We start from the raw sequence: 26500 nt of genomic DNA, 5'->3' as shown, positions 1-26500 counted from the left end.
CTCTGAGAAGCAATCAGTTTCTGATGAGCCATTCTATTTTTTGCTCGCTTCCTAAAATAGGGACACAAATGTACAGTATTCAGAGAAAAAAGTTACATCAGAAATCATTCCGCCTGTCACAAACATAATAAAAAAACATAAATCTCAAGATACAACTGAAATGAACCAAAACTACCAGGGTAATCAGTGTTCAATTTGCTTATCGCAAACATGAGATTGAACGACGGCAAAATATTAGAACTCAAATTAAAAAAACTACCAGAAAAAGATGGCATTCTACTTGTCGCAGAAAATTATGACAGAAATATATAACCATCTATCAAGGTTTTCAATTAAATAACAGTTATTCACTATCGCAAATGTCAAAGAGAAGAGAAGAAAGCTAAAACTGAGCCCGAAGCAGATGAATTACAAATCGAAAGTCATTCCGCCTGTCGAAAATAAAAAAAAACTATTAAAAATTACTTGACAACAAAGTTACACCGTACAAATTACACTTCTTGTAACACTGCAAGAAAGATGAAAAAACAAGTAAATCAATCAAAGTTATAAAGATAATCAGACACATTCCATTAGTCTCAAACAACACAGTAAAACATGGAAAAATTGCTAAAAAAACTATTAAAATAACACTAAACTACAATCAATTACACAGTTCACAATCAACTTCTTGTAATTTTGCAAATATGATGGAAAATATTTGACTATCAATCAGATTTGAAAAGATGATCAGAATTCATTACGCCTATCGCAAACAACACAGCACAATTATGGAAAAATGGTTTTCGAAGTTAATCCAACTTTCGCAATCCACAATAAAAAAACTTATCTGTTGATCAGAGCCATTTCGCTTGTCGCAATAGACAAGGAAATTGAAGGCATACAAACTTGACAATCGTGCTGGGCCCTCATGAGAATCAGTAGTCACCCTGCCTTTCGCAAACAACGAAATAAGAAAAGAGAACTAAAATTGAGCAAACATCGGAATACTCTGAACAGCAATCAATTTCTGATTAGCCACTCTATTTTTTGCTCACTCCTTAAAAAAGAAACCTGCATATTGTTCAGAAAAGTAGTTTTAATCAGAAATCATTCCGCATGTCGCAAACATCACAGAAAAATAGAAACCTCAAGATACAACCAATATCAACCAAGCCTGTCATGGTAATCAGCGTTCAATAAACCTGTTGCAAATATCAGATTGAATGACAGCAAAATATTAGAACTCAGTAACAAATTTAAAAAATCATCATGAGATGACAATCTTTTTGTCGCAGAAAAGGCTGACGAAAGATATAACCTTGATCAAGGTTTTCATATTAATCAACACTTCTTCACAGTCGAAAACATCACAGAGAAGAAAACAGAACTAGAACTAATCAAACAAAAAGTCTCTGAGGAGCAATCAGTTTCTGATGAGCCATTCTATTTTTTGCTCACTTCTTAAAAATAGGGACACAATGCAAAATATTCAGAGAAATAAGTTACTTCAGAAATCATTCCGCCTGTCGCAAACATCACAGAAAAACAGAAACCTCAGAATAGAACTAATATCAACAGAGCCTGTCATAGTAACCAGCGTTCAATCTGCCTGTTGAAAACATCAGATTGAATGACAGCAAAAAATTAGAACTCAGTAACAAATTTAAAAAATCTTCATAAGATGACATTCTTTTTGTCGCAAAAAAGGACGGCAAAAATATTTAAGCAGCGATCAGCGTTTCGATACAAATTAACGGTTCTCGTCTGTCGCAAACATCAATGGCAGGTAAAGGAAACTAAAATTGACACCAGATTTGGTATTTTACAAGCCCAAAGTCGTTCCCGCTTGTCGCAAAAACTACAGAAAAACAATATCAATCAGTAAGACAGGAGCCAATCTACCTGTTGTAGCAATGGAAAAGGATTGAGAAGAAAAAAAAATCAACATAGAGGTACCGCTGAGGTTCGCAACACTTCCGATGCAAAAATGAATCACCTCGATAAAATCAAAATTAAAAAAACCATTTTAGTCAAAAACATTTCAAAAGATCGCAAAACCCAAAATTCCTAAAACAAAACTACCTACATTATTCGAACCAGTACAAGGAGCTTTCGGAATGCTAGAAAAAAAATCGAACTTTCAAAAAAATTTCTGAGGGAAGTAAGCCGGTAAAAACAAGCAGACAGACATACAAAAATCCGAAAATTCAGTTTACAAAAAAACGTGTCCCGATTGGATTCGAGCTCCGGGCTTTGACGACAAGCACGGATGTTCAGGCAACTGAGAAGAAAATGTGTAACGCACCTCCTGTGCTTCGAATTTTTGAGAATTCATGGAAAAAAACCGCAAAAATTGATAAAGATATACAACCTTTGAGTGTAATCTGACAGCACCAAATAACAGGGATCGTAATTGATAATGTTGCTTATTTTTTTTCCAAATTTTGAAAAACCACGTTTTTATATCTAAGATCTTTGAAAAATTCAAAATTGACATGAAAAACGTCACATCTTGGAAATTAAAAGCATTTGAGCAGTCGAATTCGGATGCAAATTTTGCAACTCTTGAGAGTACTCTCACTGTACCCAACTACAGGGTTAGAAGTTTCAAATTTTGAGAAAAAACTGAAAAGCCATAAGAATGTCACATCTCGAAAATTACAAAAACTTGAGCAGTCATATTTGGAGGCGATATTCACAAACCCCTGGAGTACTCTGACAGCCCCTAAAAAGGTTTGGAAATTTGAAAAAATATATATTTAATTTTTCTGAAAATTTTGAAAGTTTTCTGAAACTTTTGAAAAAATCGCAAAAATGTGATATCTCGAAAACTACAAAAAAAACTTAAAGTTGGAGGCAAGATTCGCAGCCCCTAAAAGACCCCAATGTGATATCTCGAAAACTACAAATACTTTAGCAGTTACATTTCGAGGCAAGATTCGCAACTCCTGAGATATTCTGCAGCCCCCACCATTAAAGTAAAAAAATTAATTTTGGTGAAAATTTTATTGAAAAAAATACAAAAGGTCCTGAAAAAATTGCAAAAAAGTGATATCTCGAAATCTAAAAAGATTTGAGCAGTTTTCTTTGGAAGCAAGTTTCGCAGCTTCTGAGGTTACTCTGGGAGACCCCCTTACAAGGAAGAGAACTTCAAAAGTTGAAAAAAAGTCATATCTGGTTGACTATAAATATTTCAGCAATCATAATTGGAAGTGAGATTCCACAACCTCGATAGTAATCTGACAGCCCCCAAATACAGTGTTGGAAGTTTCAAAATTAAAAACAAATGAATTTAAATTTTCTTTAATTTTTGAAAAATCACTAAAAACGTCATATCTCGAAGACTAAAAGCATTTTAGCTGTCGCATTTGGACGCAAGATTTGGATTTTGAAAGATTTGGAAGTACACTCACATAACCAAACTAGCAGATTACGAATTTCAAATCTTTTGAATTTTTTAAATTCCAAGTTTTCTGAAACATTAAAAGAAATCATAAAACACGTCATATCTCGAAAACTGAAAGAATTTGAGCAGTCATATTTGGAGGCAGGATTTTCAATCCTTGAGAAAACTCTGACAGCACCCATATTCAGTGTTGGGAATTTCGAGTTAAGAAAATTGAGTTTTCCGAAAAGTTTTGAAAAAATCACAAAAATCGCCGTATCTCGTACACTAAAAGGATTTGGGCATTCATAACTCGAGACCAAACTTGCAACCCCTCGGGAAACTCTGAAAGCATCCCGCTATTGTGTTGCTAACTTTTAAGTCGATGTAACAAACAGTAGATTCAAACAGCGAAATCGAAAAAATTCTGAAGCATTGCAATATACGATATAGCTTAACCACGCATACATACGTTAGCCCTTAACTGTTGCAAAAAAACGTTGAAACATGGCAAGATACCTGTCACGCGCATTTAAATATAGTATACATATTCTATATTTCATACTCAGAAAACATTTCATCAGTCGCAAACATCACAGTAATATGATGAAAAATCGTAATCAAAAATATTCCACCTTTATCAAACAACAAAAATGGAAACGAAAAAAAAACGGAACATCAGTCATATTATTATACTAATCATTAGCCATTCCACTTGTCGCAATAACCACGGAAAATGAAGGCATACCAACTGTAGGATCGAACGGAGTTCTCATACGAATCAATAGTCACTCTACCTGTCGCTAACAAGGTAAAAAAAAGCTTAAATTGAGCATAAATCAAAATTTCTGAACAGCAATAATTTTCTGAGAAATCAATTTAATTGATTACAACTTCAATCAGAACGGAAAACATTTAACCAAAAATTAATCCTCCTGTCGCAATTATCCAGAAAAATAAATGACTAAAAATACTACTGATATCAAACTAACTCTCACGGTAATCAATTACCAGTCCACCTTTCGCAAACTTCAAAGACAAGGACGAAAACAATCAAGAACTCAGCATCAAAAAAACCAAGTTAATAAGATGACATTTTACATGCCGCAAAAAATTATGGCAAAACAATATAACCAACAATCAGCGCTTTAATACAAATCAACATTCTCTCCTTTCGCAAAATCAACGAAAAGAAGAAAAAACTGAATCTAAGCCCAATTCAGATATCATACGAGTAAAAATCATTCCGCCGGTCGCGAAAACTACTGAAAAGATGTTTAACATATTACTGAACAACAGTCAGTTAGACAGTTGCCAATCTATTTTTTGGAACATTTCAAGAACGACGTCGTGAAAACTTGAAAATCAATCAGAGTTGTTTCATTAATCCGAAATCATCCGGACTCTCGCATACATCACAGTAAAACAATGGCAAAATCGAAATCAAACAAATATTGCGCCTTAAGCAAACAACAGAAAAAAAGGAGGTAAAATGCAACCGAACGACAGTCAGTTTATCATACTAATCAATAGCCATTCTATCTGTCGCAATGTCGGAAAAAATAGTTTGATAGTTTGAGCGTAAATCAGAATTTTCTGAAGCAATGAGGTTCATCATAGTAAATGATTACTTAACATCAATCAGTTGGTATGAACGGTAACATTGTAAGCGCGAGAATCAATCAAAACAGCGTGTAACGCACCTCCGGTGCTTCAAACAGAATATTCAACGTGAAAACAGCTTATATAGTAAAAAAAAGGAATGCAATCGTAAGAAGAGACGGGCGCATTCAACAACGCTTTTCATTTGGAAAAAAAAAAGTTTCAACTGATTTTTTTTAATGGTCAAATCTCTGAAGCTACTGGGTTTCAGAATGGCTGACAGCATATAACTGATAGTTTAATAAAAAATTTCGAAATATCATGAAAAAAAGCGAAGTCAACAACTTGAACAAATCGAGCAACAAAATTGGGGTTTAGGCCACATCTGCAACTGCTGGTAAAACCTTTGACTTCGCCCCAACAATGCGTCGACAGCTTCAAATTGTGAGATTTTTTTTTGAAATTTAAGTGAATTTTTTAAAGAAAATCACGAAAAATGATTCATAATTGAACTACATTGAGCTAAGAAAGTGAACTACAATGAGCACTCATCGCCAGACTCCATATAAAAACTAACTTAGAGTGCCTCGACTGCAACCCATCATAATTTTGTGAAGTTCAAATTTTGTGTAATTTTTTTCAAGATTAAGTTTTTGAAAAATCATTAAAATGGCATATATCGCAAACAAAGATTGAAAAAGCAGTGAAAAACTTGAAGAAAAGAATTGCAACCTGTGAGAGTATCATGAGATGGCCCCATTATTGGGAATTGAAAATTTCGTCATTATAAGATTGGGAATTAAAAATTTTGTAAAGTTTCTTCAAATCAAGTATTTTTGAAAACTTTCAAATTATTGAAAAAGCGTCATGTCTTGGAAAGTAAAATGATTTCAGCAGTCACATTTGGAGAGACGACTTGCAATTTCTGACAGTACCCTGACAGAAATTGATACTATAAAGTTGATAATATCAACTTTTGGTGAGTTTTTCATATCTAAGTTATGTGAGAAATATATTTTTTTAATCTTAGATTTTTTTAATCTCTTAAGTAAAAGGATCTCAGCAGTCATTTTTGAGGAAAGATTTTGAACCCCTAATAGTAACCTCACAGCACCCAATTACAGGGTTAGAAGTTTCAAATTTTGAGAAAAAACTGAAAAGCCATAAGAATGTCACATCTCGAAAATTACAAAAACTTGAGCAGTCATATTTGGAGGCGATATTCACAAACCCCTGGAGTACTCTGACAGCCCCTAAAAAGGTTTGGAAATTTGAAAAAATATATATTTAATTTTTCTGAAAATTTTGAAAGTTTTCTGAAACTTTTGAAAAAATCGCAAAAATGTGATATCTCGAAAACTACAAAAAAACTTAAAGTTGGAGGCAAGATTCGCAGCCCCTAAAAGACCCAATGTGATATCTCGAAAACTACAAATACTTTAGCAGTTACATTTCGAGGCAAGATTCGCAACTCCTGAGATATTCTGCAGCCCCCACCATTAAAGTAAAAAAATTAATTTTGGTGAAAATTTTATTGAAAAAAATACAAAAGGTCATGAAAAAATTGCAAAAAAGTGATATCTCGAAATCTAAAAAGATTTGAGCAGTTTTCTTTGGAAGCAAGTTTCGCAGCTTCTGAGGTTACTCTGGGAGACCCCCTTACAATGAAGAGAACTTCAAAAATTGAAAAAAAGTCATATCTGGTTGACTATAAATATTTCAGCAATCATAATTGGAAGTGAGATTCCACAACCTCGATAGTAATCTGACAGCCCCCAAATACAGTGTTGGAAGTTTCAAAATTAAAAACAAATGAATTTAAATTTTCTTTAATTTTTGAAAAATCACTAAAAACGTCATATCTCGAAAACTAAAAGCATTTTAGCTGTCGCATTTGGACGCAAGATTTGGATTTTGAAAGATTTGGAAGTACACTCACATAACCAAACTAGCAGATTACGAATTTCAAATCTTTTGAATTTTTTAAATTCCAAGTTTTCTGAAACATTAAAAGAAATCATAAAACACGTCATATCTCGAAAACTGAAAGAATTTGAGCAGTCATATTTGGAGGCAGGATTTTCAATCCTTGAGAAAACTCTGACAGCACCCATATTCAGTGTTGGGAATTTCGAGTTAAGAAAATTGAGTTTTCCGAAAAATTTTGAAAAAATCACAAAAATCGCCGTATCTCGTACACTAAAAGGATTTGGGCATTCATAACTCGAGACCAAACTTGCAACCCCTCGGGAAACTCTGAAAGCATCCCGCTATTGTGTTGCTAACTTTTAAGTCGATGTAACAAACAGTAGATTCAAACAGCGAAATCGAAAAAATTCTGAAGCATTGCAATATACGATATAGCTTAACCACGCATACATACGTTAGCCCTTAACTGTTGCAAAAAAACGTTGAAACATGGCAAGATACCTGTCACGCGCATTTAAATATAGTATACATATTCTATATTTCATACTCAGAAAACATTTCATCAGTCGCAAACATCACAGTAATATGATGAAAAATCGTAATCAAAAATATTCCACCTTTATCAAACAACAAAAATGGAAACGAAAAAAAAACGGAACATCAGTCATATTATTATACTAATCATTAGCCATTCCACTTGTCGCAATAACCACGGAAAATGAAGGCATACCAACTGTAGGATCGAACGGAGTTCTCATACGAATCAATAGTCACTCTACCTGTCGCTAACAAGGTAAAAAAAAGCTTAAATTGAGCATAAATCAAAATTTCTGAACAGCAATAATTTTCTGAGAAATCAATTTAATTGATTACAACTTCAATCAGAACGGAAAACATTTAACCAAAAATTAATCCTCCTGTCGCAATTATCCAGAAAAATAAATGACTAAAAATACTACTGATATCAAACTAACTCTCACGGTAATCAATTACCAGTCCACCTTTCGCAAACTTCAAAGACAAGGACGAAAACAATCAAGAACTCAGCATCAAAAAAACCAAGTTAATAAGATGACATTTTACATGCCGCAAAAAATTATGGCAAAACAATATAACCAACAATCAGCGCTTTAATACAAATCAACATTCTCTCCTTTCGCAAAATCAACGAAAAGAAGAAAAAACTGAATCTAAGCCCAATTCAGATATCATACGAGTAAAAATCATTCCGCCGGTCGCGAAAACTACTGAAAAGATGTTTAACATATTACTGAACAACAGTCAGTTAGACAGTTGCCAATCTATTTTTTGGAACATTTCAAGAACGACGTCGTGAAAACTTGAAAATCAATCAGAGTTGTTTCATTAATCCGAAATCATCCGGACTCTCGCATACATCACAGTAAAACAATGGCAAAATCGAAATCAAACAAATATTGCGCCTTAAGCAAACAACAGAAAAAAAGGAGGTAAAATGCAACCGAACGACAGTCAGTTTATCATACTAATCAATAGCCATTCTATCTGTCACAATGTCGGAAAAAATAGTTTGAGCGTAAATCAGAATTTTTTGAAGCAATCAGGTTCATCATAGTAAATGATTACTTAACATCAATCAGTTGGTATGAACGGTAACATTGTAAGCGCGAGAATCAATCAAAACAGCGTGTAACGCACCTCCGGTGCTTCAAACAGAATATTCAACGTGAAAACAGCTTATATAGTAAAAAAAAAGGAATGCAATCGTAAGAAGAGACGGGCGCATTCAACAACGCTTTTCATTTGGAAAAAAAAAGTTTCAACTGATTTTTTTTAATGGTCAAATCTCTGAAGCTACTGGGTTTCAGAATGGCTGACAGCATATAACTGATAGTTTAATAAAAAATTTCGAAATATCATGAAAAAAAGCAAAGTCAACAACTTGAACAAATCGAGCAACAAAATTGGGGTTTAGGCCACATCTGCAACTGCTGGTAAAACCTTTGACTTCGCCCCAACAATGCGTCGACAGCTTCAAATTGTGAGATTTTTTTTTGAAATTTAAGTGAATTTTTTAAAGAAAATCACGAAAAATGATTCATAATTGAACTACATTGAGCTAAGAAAGTGAACTACAATGAGCACTCATCGCCAGACTCCATATAAAAACTAACTTAGAGTGCCTCGACTGCAACCCATCATAATTTTGTGAAGTTCAAATTTTGTGTAATTTTTTTCAAGATTAAGTTTTTGAAAAATCATTAAAATGGCATATATCGCAAACAAAGATTGAAAAAGCAGTGAAAAACTTGAAGAAAAGAATTGCAACCTGTGAGAGTATCATGAGATGGCCCCATTATTGGGAATTGAAAATTTCGTCATTATAAGATTGGGAATTAAAAATTTTGTAAAGTTTCTCCAAATCAAGTATTTTTGAAAACTTTCAAATTATTGAAAAAGCGTCATGTCTTGGAAAGTAAAATGATTTCAGCAGTCACATTTGGAGAGACGACTTGCAATTTCTGACAGTACCCTGACAGAAATTGATACTATAAAGTTGATAATATCAACTTTTGGTGAGTTTTTCATATCTAAGTTATGTGAGAAATATATTTTTTTAATCTTAGATTTTTTTAATCTCTTAAGTAAAAGGATCTCAGCAGTCATTTTTGAGGAAAGATTTTGAACCCCTAATAGTAACCTCACAGCACCCAATTACTGCGTTGGGTGCTGTGAGGTTAAGTTTTGTCAAATCTAAATACAGTTTTGAAAAAAATCATTTAAAAAAAACGTCAAATCTCGGGAAGTAAAAGGATTTGAGCAATCATATTTGGAAGCTTAACTTGCAACTAAAGAGTTGAGAAATTCAATTTTTCAAAATATTTTTAAAATTTTTGAAAAAAAAAACATAACGCCATATTTCACTAACTTTTCTCGAAAACTTTCAAAAAAAATCACAAGAATCTTTGTATCTCGTAGAGTTAAAAGATTTGGGTACTCAAACTTGGCGGCCCAATTTGCAACCCCTATAATAACCCTGATATCATCCCACTGTTGGGTTATTGATTTCAAACTCGAAGAAAAAAAATAAATTCAAGCTGGAAAATTAATTTAGAAAAAAATCTAATTTCAATATACGATATAGCTTAAACGTGCAAAAATAGTACGTCGAAAAAGCTTAATTATGGCGAGGTAGCGATGCCCGCATTTAAATATATAATAACAGATTGTTATACGTTCATTCCGCCTGTCGCAAACATCGGAAAGCGATGTGAACAAACCTCTGCTAGACACTCATCAGATAATCATTAGTTACTTTACTGTTGCAAAAAAAACCTAAAATACAACACTGAAAAACAATTAGAGTCGTCACGTCACTCCACTGGTCACTAAAACTACAGAAGAATCGAAAAAATAAGTCTGAATATCATTCAGTTGCCAAGTTGATCACTGGTCACCCCGCTTGTCGTAAGTCTAAAAAAATGATGTAGAAATTACTAGCGCATCAGTCGCATCTAAACTACTTCAAATACGCCGTTGAACGTAAGAAGAGCTTAGTAAAAACATGTACTAGAACAGCCATATTTAATGCAACCGTGAAGATAAACAGCTCATCTATTAGAAGTTCTTATTTCATAAAAAACGCCATATCTCGAAACCAAAATGTTTTGAGCAGATAAAATTAAAGCGCAGATTTAATACCCTATTTTGTTCCCTGGCCCCAATCCAACACAGGGCTAATAATTTCAATTTCTAGTACTTGTTTCAAAATTTATGTTTTTTTTTTAAAGTATTGAAAAAATCATGAGAAACGCCTTATCTCGAATACCAAAAGAAGTTGAGCAGTCATACTTCAACGCGAGTTTTACAACCCCTGATTGTACTGACAGCACCCTACTATGAGGTTGAGACTTTCAAGTTCGGTTGGTTATTTGTTTTCTAAGGTTTTTAAAAAAAATACTTGAAGAATTCATTAAAAAATGCCATATCTAGAAAACCAAAAAGAGTTGAGCAGTCATATTTGGACGCCAGTGTTTCAAACCCTGAGCGCAAATTGACAGCTCCCCACTATAGGGTTGAGAACTTCAAGTTCGAATTTTTTTTAAGTAATTTGAATTTTTTTTTTTAAATCATGAAAAACGCCATACCTTGAGAACCAAAAGGATTTGAGCAGCCATACTTGAATACTAGATTTGATACTCCTGAGTGTACCCTAAAACCATCCCTCCGACGGGTTCAGAATTTCAAACTACTCTGATTTAAAAATCTTTAAAAACGCTATATTTCGAAAACCAAAACGAAAAGAGCAGTCATGCTTGGACAATTTAGTTAAATAAATTGTGAAACAACAATTTTAGTAGTTTTATGTAACGAACATTGTAAAAAAATTAGAGTTACAACATTCGCTCAACAACAGATTTTAAAACGTTGACTTGAGTAAACATTTCAACCCTTGCAATGTTTTGACCTTTAACAGACCAACATAGAGACGTGCACCAAATGAAATTTCTTAAGCATTACAATATCTGATATAGCTGAAACGTGCAAACATTCTTTCATTAAACATGCAAGAAACAATACGTTGAAAAAGCTTAAACATGTCAACATAGGGACTTCTTAAACATGAGTCAAGTAAAAAGCCAATTAAATATTGTATAGATAGACAAAATACTGAATATAGATCAATGGTATGTTGAAGCTTATTAATTCTGATTGCCACAAAAAAGGAAGAAGAATGGAAAAAATTTAACATTTCAGCATCAATGTGTATTCTCAAGTTTCTCAGAAACCATTCTATTACTCAGTAGGTAATCCGCCCACTGCAAACATCGCAGAAAAACTAGGAAAACGTTTACTGAAGAAAATTTAAAAACTGCATAGACTAGTCCACAAAATTAAGCAATTTCAGGATTTTATTCTTTTAAATGCCTGTTTTCAATGTACATTTTGGACAAAATTTTTAAACTGACCGAGAGCAAATGATTAGAGCTACCATCTGGGAAAAGTATCAATATTTGGTTTTAATGACTTCCCAATGTAATTCGGGTCTGAAAATGCCAGTATTCCCCAACTGCACTAAGTTTTGCATCCTAGTGAAATCTTTCTTGAATGAGCGGGGTAAAAAAAATCATGCAAGGTCAATCATTCTCAGCGAGAACATGGAAACAATTAATCTGAAATTTTTACTAAACTCAGAAGTTTGTTAATTATTCAGGCGAAGTAAAAACAAACTTAGTGCAGATGGAGAAAACTGGCATTTTCAGACCCGGATTACATTGGTATGTCATTGAAACAAAATATTGATACTTCCACAGATGGTAGCTCTGAACATTTTCTCTCGGTCAATGTAAAAAATTTTCAGAACTGCGAAGGAAATGCTGTCCAAAATGTACATTGAAAATCGGCATTTTTAAGAATAAAATCCTGAAATTGCGCTTAATCTTGTCCACTAGTGTAGTCGCTCTGCTTGCTTCGAGCAAATCAAAAAACAAAATACGCTGAAATAAAAAGCTCATTATCAACCAGATTTATGTTAATCATAATTCATTCCGCCTGTTGTGAATACCATGACAAAAGTGTAGTATATTAAAACGATTCCTGATTTTTGATTAAAATTTTTCGATCACCGTTTAGTGGGGTCACTTTTTCAATGTTGACATACTATGAAGGAATTTCGCCTACTAACTTTCGCCTGCTTACTACCGCCTAATTTCTTTTGACTTAACCCTGTTTATTCGTTTTCTTCACAGCTGCTATGATGATTTAAGTTACCCTCAGTTGGAAACTATTTCAAATTTTCCATTTTCTTAGTTGTCTAACATGTTATTATGGCTGAATGAGTGACCAAAGAAATTGACCAACGTAACTATTGTGAACACATTTGCTCTTCATACCTTGCATTGTAAAATCATGCGTTTTGCATGGTGAACGAGTTAATTGTTATGAACACTTTTGCTCTTCACACTTTGCATTGTAAAATCACTCATTCAGCCATAATAACATGTTAGACAACTAAGAAAATGGAAAATTTGAAATAGTTTCCAACTGAGGGTAACTTAAATCATCATAGCAGCTGTGAAGAAAACGAATAAACAGGGTTAAGTCAAAAGAAATTAGGCGGTAGGCTACCGCCTAATTTCTTTTGACTTAACCCTGTTTATTCGTTTTCTTCACAGCTGCTATGATGATTTAAGTTACCCTCAGTTGGAAACTATTTCAAATTTTCCATTTTCTTAGTTGTCTAACATGTTATTATGGCTGAATGAGTGATTTTACAATGCAAAGTGTGAAGAGCAAAAGTGTTCATAACATTTAACTCGTTCACCATGCAAAACGCATGATTTTACAATGCAAGGTATGAAGAGTAAATGTGTTCACAATAGTTACGTTGGTCACCATACATTATGACAAGGTGAAAATGATTTTGTTTTTCAAAACTGAAATTCAAATGTGGGGGAGTTGAAAAGAGTCCTAAAAATCAGCAGCCAACCCGCAACTACACCTTGCATTAAACGAAATAGAATACCTAAAAACACTCGAAGTTAATATTCGAATTAGTACAAAATCCTGCAAAAAAGACTATTTAAAATCCCAACCCATTAAAATCTGTTTTCAAAATTAAAAACAACCGGTGTTATATGACAATTGACAACCATCTTAGATGACTTCAATTTTCATATGCAATCAGGAAAACTCCGGGAAAGAAATTGAAAACCAGAACACAGTAAATACAAAATTAGGAAAACTCAAAACTGAATTAGCAAACACGTGCAATCAACTAATTTATTATCAAATCTGACAATGGTACAAATTTCACCGCAGCCGAAAAAGAACAGACACTTCGACGCCGATGTTACACAACAATTCTACGCCAACCATCAGATTGAATGGACTTCAACCCTGCCTATGCTCCTCATTAAAAACGACTCATAAGATCAGTAAAAGACGCGTTCTATGCCATCGTATGAAGCCAGATTCTAACAGACGACATATTCAACACCCTTCTTTGCGAAGTTGAGCACTTTGTGAACGCAAGATCCATTACTAGTTTCATCATCGCACGATGATGTTGAAGTCCTCGCCCCAAATCATTTTCTTCGAGGGAGCGCATGCAAGCATAGCACCTCTACAAAACCAACAGCCCTCAACACTCAGTCGAGAATGGAAACTGGCAACCCATATTTGGAAACGCCTGATCAAGGAGTTTATCCCAACACTACTGCCACGACAACGATGGACATAGAAGACGCCGCCTATCAAAATAGGAGAAAATGTTTGGATTCTTCAGGATATGGCGAGGACTCTGGCCAATTGGACGGATCACAGGACAAATCAACCGATGATGACCAGACCCGCGTTTACACCGTCAAAACAGGAGACAAACTTGTGTCAATACCAGCCATTAGAATAGCGCCTGTTAGTCCGGACTAAGGCAACGAACCAGCAAACGATGATTCACGACAATGAGAGCCTCACCCTGCACTCAAACAGCCTTGCCGCCGACAGCCATAGCCGATAAGTTCAACCGATACTTACACGACCGTTAAGCCAGCGTTTTAAGTTTTATACATGGGAACCTCCCCACCCCTTTTTTCTTAATTTATTTTGCAACTGCAAAATGAGGCCGAGTGTTATATGCCAATTTGACAATTGACAAACATCTTAGATGACTTCAACTTTTCATATGCAATCAGGAAAACTCCGGGAAAGAAATTGAAAACCAGAACACACGAAATACAAAATTGGGAAAAATTCAAAAATGAATTACCAAACACGTGCAACCAACTAATTTCTAATCAAATCAACGTTAAAAGCAAGAAGAGCTCAAATATCCGGTATAATTATCATTCAAAGTTATTTCCATCTTTTTGAGCAATCACAAACAACTAAAACAAAAATCGAACAAATCAAACAAGGCAAAAAACTATGCTGCTAAGTTGATTTCCAAACAAGCGTTACTCAAAATGGTATAAATTCAGATCAACAAGATGTCGCATGGTGGGTCTCCCGTGAGGACAATTCCATGGGTGGTCCATTTTCGACAAGTTCATTAAAATAGCCCTCATTTCACTCTCCTTCAATGGCTGTCCAATCATAATTGATTTCCTGCACGCTCTTGACGCAAACATTTGTCTGATTCGTGATGGTCTGATAAACTTTCTATCGGCTAAGTTTCCTTCATGCGTTTCGCTTAGCAAATACAAAATTTCTTCGATATCTCGAATTCCGAACGACCAATTTCTACTCATCGGTGTGGTAACAATTTTAACTACTTTCAAACTCGATCCCATTGGAGCTATTGCAGTCGCTTCATTCTTGCAATCATTTTCAGCCTCAAAATTGAACCCATTTTTCCGCAAGATGTCCATATTTTCCGTCAGTAAACTAAAAGACTCATGAGAAAGTTCCATACTCATAGGAGAAATCAATGTTTGCGTTGGAACATTTGAGTATCTCTCTAACTGTTCGAAATTGTACTTTTCGTCAGAAGCGTGTTGGTCGATAATAAACAAATCCGAACCTAGTTGTGCGATTATGAAACCTAAATTAAACTGCCCTATTACCTGCATTTGCGAAAAAGACTGTTTCGACAAAACACTTCGTAATTCATTTTCAGCATTTTTATCATCCAATTTTGAAACAAACTTCCGTTGAATTGATTCTGCTGTTTCATTTTTGTCACTTTCAAAAAAATTGCTGTAAAAATTCTCAAGAGATGAAAAGCTTGTCTCTTTTCGAATAGAAAGTAAATGAAAGGGAATTTTATTAGGAAACTCTTGATCAAAATCAAAAGTGTTATTTTGACTTGAATTTTGAGATCGTCGGTCAATTTGATCATCAACAACAATTTCAACTTCGTGTGGCAAATTTCCATCTGTATGCAAACAGTTTTCTCGGTGATTTATCAAGAAACCTGAACTTTCATTGTCTATATTGTCACTCATTTGCTCTATTTTCAGTTTTTTAGACCAGGATGTAATTTTTTCAGGAGAACTTGCAAAAGCATTAAAGCCTCGTTTCTCAGAATTTAACTTTTGAGACTGTGAAAAGGGCAAATTTTCCTCTATCTCAAACGCATAGGCATATTTTGTAGGCATATTTTGAGAAGATTTCGGCTGGCTCGAAAACATTGTAACAAAATTATTCAATGTATTCTGTGAATCTGTAAGAGGCGTTCGCAGCGTATCGCTCAGAGTTGTTGGCTGGCTGTTAAACATGGTTTGACCTTTCGAAGTTTGAAACTTCATTGAAATTTGATTAGCGACAAAATTACCCGCGTTTGCTTTGAACAACTGAAGAGCACTGAATTTGATGAGTGCTAGCAGCGTTTTCTCATTCTTTAGAAAAATATTTCTTTTGTCAGGAGTTACATTCACATCGAAATTGCCTTGGGCGATGTTGACAAACAAGCAGACAAAGGGATATTGTGCTGTATTGAACTGATGATAAACTTCGTTTAAAATCTTGGCTATTTTAGGCTGCTCACAGGAACGTTTGTTAAGGAAGAAAAGCTGCCTGTCTTGCGTACTTCGACCACAGCCATGTGCTGGTGAAGAAATGACTCCTCTTATTTCGACCAAGTTGAAAACTTCGTCCATTTGAGCTGAATTCGCAATGCCAAACTGAGCAAACTCTTCTTCCGCTATTCGTTGGGTCTTCCACTCAAGTAGTGCATCCCATTGTTTAGGTCCAAATATTGAAACTATTGACATCTTGAGACTTGAATTTGCGTCTCCGTTTGTGCTCAATACCAACTGTTTTGGCCTACCTTCGTTTTCATTCATGCATGTAAACTTAATGTTTGGGAATCCAATCGCAAATGCTTGAAGTGTGTGAACAAACTTCGCATACTCTTTTTTGATGTTCTTTTTCAAATCTTTGCTTCTGACTGGAAATCGCGCAAAAATATTCTGAGCTTGCACTGAAGTTCCAATTTCCATTGGCAGCCTGCTAGTTTTTATTATTTGTCCAGTAGAATTGTAGGTAAGTCTGTGACCAATTTCACTTGTAGCATGTCTTGTAGTTATTGTCAGGTCACTCAATACACAAAGGGCGCTTAGAGCCTCGCCACGGAACCCAAAAGTGTCAACGGCCTCGATGTCTAAATACACGAAACAAAACTTCTATTTTCGCACTGGATTTGTTTTGTCTATTTTCGCACTGGGTTCTTTTTTCGCACTGGGTTTGGGGGGGGGGGGGGACTACATTTTCCCTCTTCAGGGATTTGACCCCCTGCCGACCCAAACAAAGGGTCCCCCCTTTGTACTACTTTGAGATATCTATTTTTGGCTGACACACCTTAAAATTTTTCTTAAGGCGCCATTCTATACTAATTTTGAGGGGGGAGCGCGCGCCGAAAAAAACGCGATTTTTTGGTCCATGCCTAAAAACGCCTTAAAAGTGCCTAAGTTTCAATAATTTGCCTGCGGCGCAGAAAATTTGGTCATATTAGAGTCTTTATAGTGGTTTGGGAAAGCTTTGGTCGACCTAAAAAAAAAAGCTAGACAAAATTTTTTTGAAAATCCGCCCCCATCCCTCGAGAAATTCCTAGATCCGCGCCTGTCTAAAACATAACTTTTTGGAACCCACTCAATGATTTCGAAATTCGATCAGCAAGTTTAAATTCATTTTTAAGGATCAATATAATGCCAGCCCAAGAGAGTACCTTTTTGGTCTAAAACCCTCAAATACAGCTTTTCATAAGGCATCGAGATCGTGTTTCTCGCATTTCGCATTAACAATCTGTCCAAACAACTGAAAAAAAAAACTGTGTACTCCAACGTCAGATCAACAGCTAAACGTACCTTTGAAGCATTGTATCTTAGAAGTAGCGTGACTAGCAGTAATCAACTCGAAATCTTTTTCCTCAATACCCTTTCCATTGTCCCCCACGTAAACCATCGACAGACCACAGTCTTTCACTTTCACTTCGATCACAGTGGCTGAAAAAGTCAACACCAATCAAATGAGACTTAGCAAGGTTTCGCCTGAATCCACATCACTTCCTTTCTTACACATACGCGCAGCAGTGGGAACAAAAAAATGTACAGCGATCATTGCTCGTTTTCAAATGTTAATTATTCCGAGCATTGAAAATAGGGAGGAACTTTGTAGGTTTTTTTAATTTTTTTTTAATTTTTGTTTTCCACGTAAAAATCAGGTAGCACAAATAATCATCGGAATGGGCCGAGTGATTTACAAAATTAAAGCCCTTTTAGACGTGATTCGAACATTTAAAAGTTTTCAAAAAGTTGTCCCAGTGACAAGAAAAATTGGTGTCAAATCTTTGATTTCTAGTTCAGTTCGAGCAAGTATAGCGAACGTAACGATCGTTATATGAAAATTTACTTCATTGAGACTTTAGGCTTAAAATTTTTTTTAAAAAATAAGTTGGGATGCTTAACTTGGTGACAACAAAAGTTTTATAATTTTTTTTTTTCGTTTGTCATTCATATTTTGAAGACAAATATTGTTGATTATGACTAATTGACAAAGTTTCTACGCGTAAAAATTAAGAAAACAGAAAGTTTGAATCAGAACCTAAGTTTTGCTGATTGAAATTTCACTTTGACCAACAAAGGTTTTTCCAGGTTTTTGAATTTTGAAATAAAATGTTTATCATTATAATCTCCTTTCGAATTTCACAAAATGAAGAGAAAAAACCGTGATGTAGCTGGTATTGTTTTTCCTCATAATTTTGATACCCTGCGAGAAAGCGCACTGCGGATTAAGTGAAATATCATAAAAAACCTGTTCAGACGTCACTTTGATTTCAAAAAAAAATAGCAAAGCCGCTTCTGGTCATTCATTGTTAACAGTTAGATTTATATAGGTGACAAATTTTTTCAACGAAGATCATTTTAGCTGGGACAAAAATTTTCTGACGCAATAACTTTTTGAATTTCGAATAAAAACTGCTTTTGCTCTGATTTCCTTTCTACAGTGCTGATTTATATTAACCGGACAAAACGAGCTAAACTTCAAACTTGAAACCCGTTTTTCTCAAATTGGGTTGAGTTTAGGAGAAAATTTATGAAGACAAAACTTGCTTAAAATTTTAGCAGAATTATTATGGTGTAATTTGTTTCGCAAAATTCGGGCCCAAAATTTTATCCCAAAAATGGGTCATTTTGGCTTTTCATAGTTAATCAAAAATTACGCCAAAAAAATTTCAGTCGATCACAGACATAATTATATCCTTACGTAGCCCAACAAACTTTAAGAAGGGTATAATCTCCAAAAACAATTGTAAACCATTTATAAAGTTTGTATTTTATGTAGTAAAAATGACCTTTTTTGTCTATCAAACAAAAATAAATTAACTTATACAACATTTTGGAGATTATAACCTTCTTAAACTTTGTTGGGCTACGTAAGGGGCTCACTTTGATATAATTATGTCTGTGATCGACTGGGTATTTTTGGCATAAACTTTGATTAACTAAGAAAAGCCAAAATGACCCATTTTTGAGGTAAAATTTCAGGCCCGAATTTCGCAAAACAAATTACACCATAATAATTCTGCTAAAATTTTAAGCAAGTTTTGTCTTCATATCTTGAAAAACTCCTGCGTGAAGCACTTACCACTCCAACTAGCTAACTTTTGCTTCAAAAAATTAGTTGAAGTTTCAGGTGACCTATAATTTTTTACAGCATTTTTTTGGAACCGCGTTCTCACTGGCACGTTGAAAATTGGGAAGATTGGAGTCATTTCAACTGGCTGGGGAATTATCCGCAAGACTTTGTCTAGAATTAATAAAATTCAAATCAGTTTCTCACTCTAATAAAAACTCTGTAACCCAAATGTAAAATATATCAAAACAAAAATTAAGGTTTCATTTTCTGTTATTGTTTTTACGAATATGTAGGTAGACATTTTTGTATCTTACTGTATTTTCTCACTAAAGAAAACTAAATCGTTGCAAAGTCTTTCGATTCTGTTGACGATTTTTCAGCAAAATGCAGTGAACAACTTCCGTGTTCACATCAGTTTATTTTTTTCACACATCGCAATCATGTGCTCTGAGAAACGAGTTAAAATTGCAGCTCTCGTTATTTTCGGAACACAGCTGCTCTCATTAATATTCCAAGGATCTGCCCATGCTGCTGAGCCCGAAACGTGGAAACAATCAAGAGCTGCGGCAGGCCGCGTAATTCTAGTTTTCTCCAATTTATGTGGATTAGCATTATCGATTGTAGCTTTGGTGTATGCATTTTGCATCAAGAGATTCAATCACAAAGCATTCGCAATCACCTCGCTTGCCTTGGCCCTGATTCAGTTCTACTTCCTGATTCTGGCCGGGGTAATGATTGGGTTTTGCTCCCAGTCTGACTTGCCTGTGCCCGTTACTCTCATTGTTATCTCATGGCTTATCATTAATGTCTTGCTGGCCTTCATTGCCTTACTCTACATTACTAGTCGCGATTTACTGAAAAAGTACAGAAGCAAAAACAAGAAAGAGGAATCCGAAGTGATTGAGAAAAAGGACTCTGACGCTCTTTTGGAAAGAAAGCGCAAACACCATGTACGTAAAAATGAAGATGGTCAAAACAGTGAATGAAATTCAAACAAATTTTTTGTTCCGACCACTGAATATTTACCATAAACTTCTGTAAACTTCTGACCAAGAAGTTTACAGCAATAAGTTTAGAGTCATAAGTTTTAGTTAATATCCATTGGATTTAACTTAACATTACCTAATTACTTTATTACTTGGGCAAATCATTATGATTGCACTCCACTCATATTTCGCCAAAAATTGAAAACAATCCAAGCTACAATTTCTAAATAAAATAATTTACTTTCCGACAGGAAGCAAAAGGTTTTTATCTAGCTTTGTATCCTGGCTCCTTAACTCATTTTGAGGAAAACTAAGAATGCTAGTCTTTAAACTATTTTTTAACATGTCTTGGATTTTGATATTTCAAGGAAACTTCTTTTGGATGAATAACTTTCCCCTCAATTCGAATAAAATACTCATTCAAAAGTATTAAAAAAACTTCTTTTTGCAAGAACTCTTTGTGGTCGGAACATCCTGTGCGTATGCATGAGACCAGATATTCTTGTTGTACTTTGTATCTGTCTGAAAAAAAAGAACAAACTTCCTTTTGTCTTCGTTGTAGTCAACTTTTCAAAGATTACATGAAAACTTTGAGACTCCTAGCAGGCTAATCAGGTTAAACCTGATATATGTACTGGGCAACATTGAAAAAACCAAAGGTTTTTTGAGGGTGTTTTTTTTTCAAAATCCAACAGCTTGCTCTAATAATAATAATAGATTCGTTACTGGAAACAGCTCGCCTTTATTGGGTCTCTAAACTAAAAACACTTGAAAGATAAATCACAAACACACCTTTTTTTGAATCAAAAATGGATTTTCCAGGTTAATTTAGGTCGTAGTTTTTTAAAACTTACAAGGAAACTTAAGTGTCTCTAGCTTCGAGGAAACTCTGAAAGGAGGTTTACTGATGCGTTTTCAATGACGCCCAGTACAGATTTACTGCTCGAAATTGAAAATTAATCAGCAAGACTTGGCCTAATTTGTCTCTCAGAGTGAAAAATGATTGGAAAAATGCTACGAAATCCTGTACAAAAACGCTTTTTAAATAAATATTATCACATTTCAATGGTTAATTGTTCCGACCATTGAAAATTGCGATGAAATTTGCGTGGAAAACAAAAGAAAAAATAAAAGACACCCAAATACAATAAAGTATACAAAAGGTACAAATAATCATCGAAATGGGTCGAATTATATATCATAATAAAGTCCTGTCAGTCGTGATTCGAACAAAAAGTTTTGAAAAAAAAAAGTTTCAAATTTCTGATTTTTGGTCTTATTTCGAGCTAAAAAGGTGAGCATGCAGGCTTACAATAGCTTATCTGTGCTTAAATTGAGTAATGAAAACTTTATTTTACTCAAAAAAAGTTAGTTTCTGGAGTTTTAACGCAACTTTGCGAATCAAAATTTCAAAAACAGTTTGAAAAAAATAGAAACAATTTTTTCGAATTATTATACTACTTTTATTTCGTGTTCCTATTAATTTTCTATTAAAACCGTTTTCCAAATGGTCTACTTCACTACAACTGACAGTTGGAAAAGAGAAATGAACGCAAGTAAACAGAAAAAACAATAACTTTGTTCAAAAAATCTCTTTAAGCTCTTTGAACTTCTAAAACAATTTATGATTGGCACTTGTCTGATAGCAATAACACGATTTGAGAAAACTGGATCAACAGGTAAAGTTGTTATTCCGCTGGAAATCTTAAAATTATATTCCACTTTCGAAACTAGAAATCGTTCACGTTTTATTGCGCCATTTCCACGTTCGTATTTGGAGAGTGCTATTTACGCAACTTTCAGCAGACGAATTTCAATTGAACTCAAAAAATGTATACATACATAAGTGCATCAATAAATGCATTAATATGTATGAATGCACATCTTTAGTCATAAGAGCATTTTAAGAGTTTTTCCTGAAAAAAATCACCAAGACGTATAGAAATATCACTACGTTCATTAATCTGAAAAATCGATCATTTAACTGAATTGGCACATAAAAATGAGGTGGACTAATTCTTGAGAAAGGCTCCGAGAATCTCGTTTTCAATAGCACAAGTGGGACGTCAGGCACTAAATCAGGAATCCGATAAATAAAGTTTCGGGTTACCTATTCCGTTGGCATCGTCCGCATACCATTTCTATGTTACATGATCTGCACTTAATAGATTTATTAATGGTAAAACTGCCAACCGTGCATAACTAATGCTTGTGGGTTTCCCTGAGTTACTCCTTTTTATGGACTACAATTTCTTTGAGTTTGAATGTGTGATAATATGATTAATTTATTACTGCTAGTAGGATGGACCAATGTTTTCAAGTTTTAGATAAACTAATTGTAGATATTTTAAGCTTCTATCAGCAGACCGGAGGTGATACCCATTTTCGGTATTGTTTCCTGGGCGTATGCAGAGCATATTCGGTGCCACACTCTTGTCCTAGACAGAGGGTGTATTTCAATCCAAACATCGTGAAGCATTTGTTATCGTTCGGTCCATTATTTTGCAAATAAGTTTCTGTTCAGTCGCATTAGCCTTCATACCATATATGGTTTTAGCATTTCTGGATTGAGCTCTACTATTGGTTTTAAGGGTTTTCCCTCGATGTATAGATCAATCAGATCTTCATTTTTCCAGTTTAAGTCGTATCGCAATGGTTTTGATGAGGACCTATCAATCTCGACTTTGCATAACAGAAAACATTGGAATATCATTGCTCCGCGCATTGCAAATGTGTTTTCTTGACTTTCGATCAGCAGGTTTAAGAGTTCTGTTGAGAGTTTCTATGAAGTGTTTTGAGAAAAAATTTGTCCTAATTTTTATAAGGTTTTCTTTTACCAAATAATTAAGAAAACTGGCTCCCAGCTAACTACTTGGGCGTAAATTTCGCCAAAAAAAAATAAGTTTGGCTGAGTGTCAGTAGCTATGGAACTTAAAAAGGTGCAGTGAGAACAAATAATGATTACCGCCGTAATGATCACCTCTAAACGCTGGGCCGCTGCAGTTTTCATGGAAATAGCCTGATCTCCTCGAATTATTTTTCCAAAAAATTCATAATATTGCAAGAATTAGGTTGATCAAATCGAGCGAATAAAAATTATGCGAAAAGAAAATCAGAAAAAGTTTTACGCCCACACACTGGCACTTATAGATTTTTCAAATGATTTAATCAGAAAGAATCAAGCCGCCAATCAATAGTTTCTTTGGAATAGAAAAGAATCCGAGGACACAAAACATTTACCAAAAAAAAAGATTCCTAAAATCGTGAAACCAAATAGAAAGAAACTCCGCCGCAATTTTTCTTGAACTTAACTACTTGTATAAAAACCCCAGTAGAATGAAAGGGGTTTGAATCATAAGGAAAATGCTTAAATCAAGTAAAACGCTTTTCGTGTTGTTGCAACTAAGCCGACAAAAGATAAGAAGGCGAACAACACTCAAGATTTTCTGTTGCGCGGAAAAATTTTTGTCAGCGAAATCAGGTCCTGGCCGGATTCGAACAAAGCACGTTCGTCGTCTCAAGCATGAAAGTTAACACCACACTGAAAAGGCCGCCAATTCCGTACCACGAACTTGATATGCATTTAAAGTAACTTACCAAATGATTCACTGATTTTGTTAAACTAACTGTTAACCCGAAAAATTCTAAATTGACATTTGATAATTCTCAACTAATCTTATCTTTTTAAAAACTGCAGAATCTATCATTTGAAATACAAAAGCGAATCGTATCAAGTTCGAGGCGAAGCAAAGCATCGTTCTACTTCTGATACATAACAAACATTTTAAAAAATAATAAGTCAAAACAAAAGAAATGTTCAAAAAACTAGGTGAATCAAAATTTTCGAATGTCGCAATAAAAGATAACTATAGGTTCAAATGCAGCTCTTTGGTATATCTGGAACTTAATATGATCATGAGGATGAAATGGATAAATTTAATAATTTGCCCAAATCCCTAGTTAAAATCTACTAAAATAATTGAGAAGAGTGAACATTTTTGAGATATTGGAATTCTCCCCAAGGACACAACGTTTTTATTACAAAAAAATTAAGTAGTCGTAGCTTCTACAGGAACCAATCTCTCAATAACTTCTTTCGATTGAAACCTTCATCTCAGATTTAATAAGGTAGCTTCTAAAAATCAAAAGTTTTCTTTAAGATGATCCAAAAAGCAACAACAAATACTTTCCGAAATCCATAACTTTTTTTGCAAAAAGAAGGTGGAGGACGCTTAAAAATAGAACATTGCCAAAATTGTAGGTTTCGAAAACTGTCATAACATTTTACAAAAGGTCAACAAATCAGAAAGTTGACTTCTCCAAAGGCCATAAATTTTGTAGAAAAATTTGGGCGTAGCTCCTCCTCAGGAGAGATTCCAACAATAATTTCTGTCCATTGAAACCAAAATCCTATTTGGTATGTTAGTTTTTGAGAAAAAAAAGATCAAAAAAGTATGGGCCAAATATGCACCCCACTGGATTTTTCGAAGGCTCTAAAACAGTGGGTAAAGTAAAAAAGAATTAATCGGGATATGCAGGCACACAAAGAAGAAAGCAGTCTTTCCATTGACAGTGTTGTTTTGAAAATCGACGGAGTATTTTTTAAGAAAAAAATGCTAAAAAAAATCGAAAGCGTCAAAAAAAATTAAAATAGAAACCCATCACATACATTTTCACATTTTCATTATACTGCATTTATCAAATACGATATCTGGTTTATCATGCCAAACAAGACACTTATATTTTAAAATACCAATGCAGCAAAACTTGCAAAGCAGACAATCTTCAATCAGACACCAGTTGAGCCGAAGAAAAATCGATTTTTATTTTTAAAAAATTGAACAGTTTCTATACCCCCGGGAACTAAAAGGAAAAACATTTGCAAATACCATGATATTTGCAAACAGCACAAGAAAAACCTTTAATGTGGCATCTAAGCCGACAGCAATTGAATAGACAAACGAACAGATTTGCATAAAAATCCGATTTAAATAAAAAATCAAAATATTTTATCTAATTCGATTTTTTATTTAAATCCGATTTTTTCAAAAAACGATCGAGCATCTTAGAAAAATCACACGAAGGGTTCGAAAATTTATTGAAATGGAGGGGCATCAAGGAAACAGTTGATCAATTTTCAGTTTTGGTTTAGCACTTTCATACTAAAGACCAGTTTTACAAAACTTTGGCGTATAATTGGTGGGAAAAACTACTCCAACTGAGAAAAGTAGCATTTTTTCACCTTGGATTTAAACCAAACAAAAGCTGATTAAAATCAAGATTCAAATCGGATTTAAATCAATTGATTTCAATCAAGCAATCCTGCAAACGGGAGCAAGCCAATTCAATTTTTACCGGAGAAAAATTTTCAATAGCATACATACTGAATGAAAAAACAAGGTTCTGCCGGGGCTCAAACCCAAGGCCTCAGGCTGCAAAAATAACCGCGTTTTACCCAGGCTATTTATGAAGGAACCTGGAAGTTGTTGGGGTGCACTAAAAAAGCAAGCCAATTTCTTGTAAGAACTTGTTTACGGGAAAAAAGTCTAGTTCCAGGTTGTAAGACATTTGCTCTCGCAAGTGTGATTAACATCATGGTTACACGACAAATAGAAATGAACATGCATAATCTCAAGATAACCATAAATTGACTAACCGTTTACCTTTTGCATCGACGCTATTTTCTAGCAACTCTTTAACCAAGGAAGCAATTGATGATACAACTTGACCTGAGCAAAGGCTGTGAATGTCGGAAGCTTCTAGAGATTTTATCATTGTGTCTGAAACAGAAAACAAAAAATGATACGAAGCAAACAGAGATCCCATCAGCAGCCATCGCTACACGTTTAAGGCAAATTCGAGTAGCTTACAATAACTTCGTAACTAAAACCAAAGCAAGAATTTAACTTGACAGCCTTCCAGTTGTTGCCTTAAGCAAAAGTAAAAAAAAATATTTCACACTGAGGCGAAGCGGAGCTTCGCACCACTTGCGATACAACACTAAAAAAAATGTGATACAACACATGCGATGCAATACATGCGATACAACAAATGCGATACA

General features: G+C 34.5%; 2 protein-coding genes across 3 annotated transcripts in view; both read right to left on the bottom strand.

Moving 5' to 3' along the window:
* The window catches only part of LOC134854027 (ribosome-releasing factor 2, mitochondrial-like), a 456739-nt gene that overhangs the window by 250141 nt on the left and 180098 nt on the right, over positions 1–26500 (bottom strand). The window lies entirely within an intron of this gene.
* LOC134854781 (mismatch repair endonuclease PMS2-like) lies at positions 14625–26215 on the bottom strand. The gene is made up of 3 exons (XM_063871138.1): positions 26096–26215; positions 17683–17820; positions 14625–16979 (listed from the first exon to the last, which is right to left on the bottom strand). Exons 1-3 carry the CDS (start codon positions 26109–26111, stop codon positions 14833–14835), a joined length of 2301 nt encoding a protein of 766 aa, XP_063727208.1. The 5' UTR covers positions 26112–26215; the 3' UTR covers positions 14625–14832.

Source organism: Symsagittifera roscoffensis, chromosome 9, assembly GCF_963678635.1.
Source record: "Symsagittifera roscoffensis chromosome 9, txSymRosc1.1, whole genome shotgun sequence".
NCBI lineage: Eukaryota > Metazoa > Xenacoelomorpha > Acoela > Convolutidae > Symsagittifera > Symsagittifera roscoffensis.
This window is presented reverse-complemented; position numbering and strand designations above follow the sequence as displayed.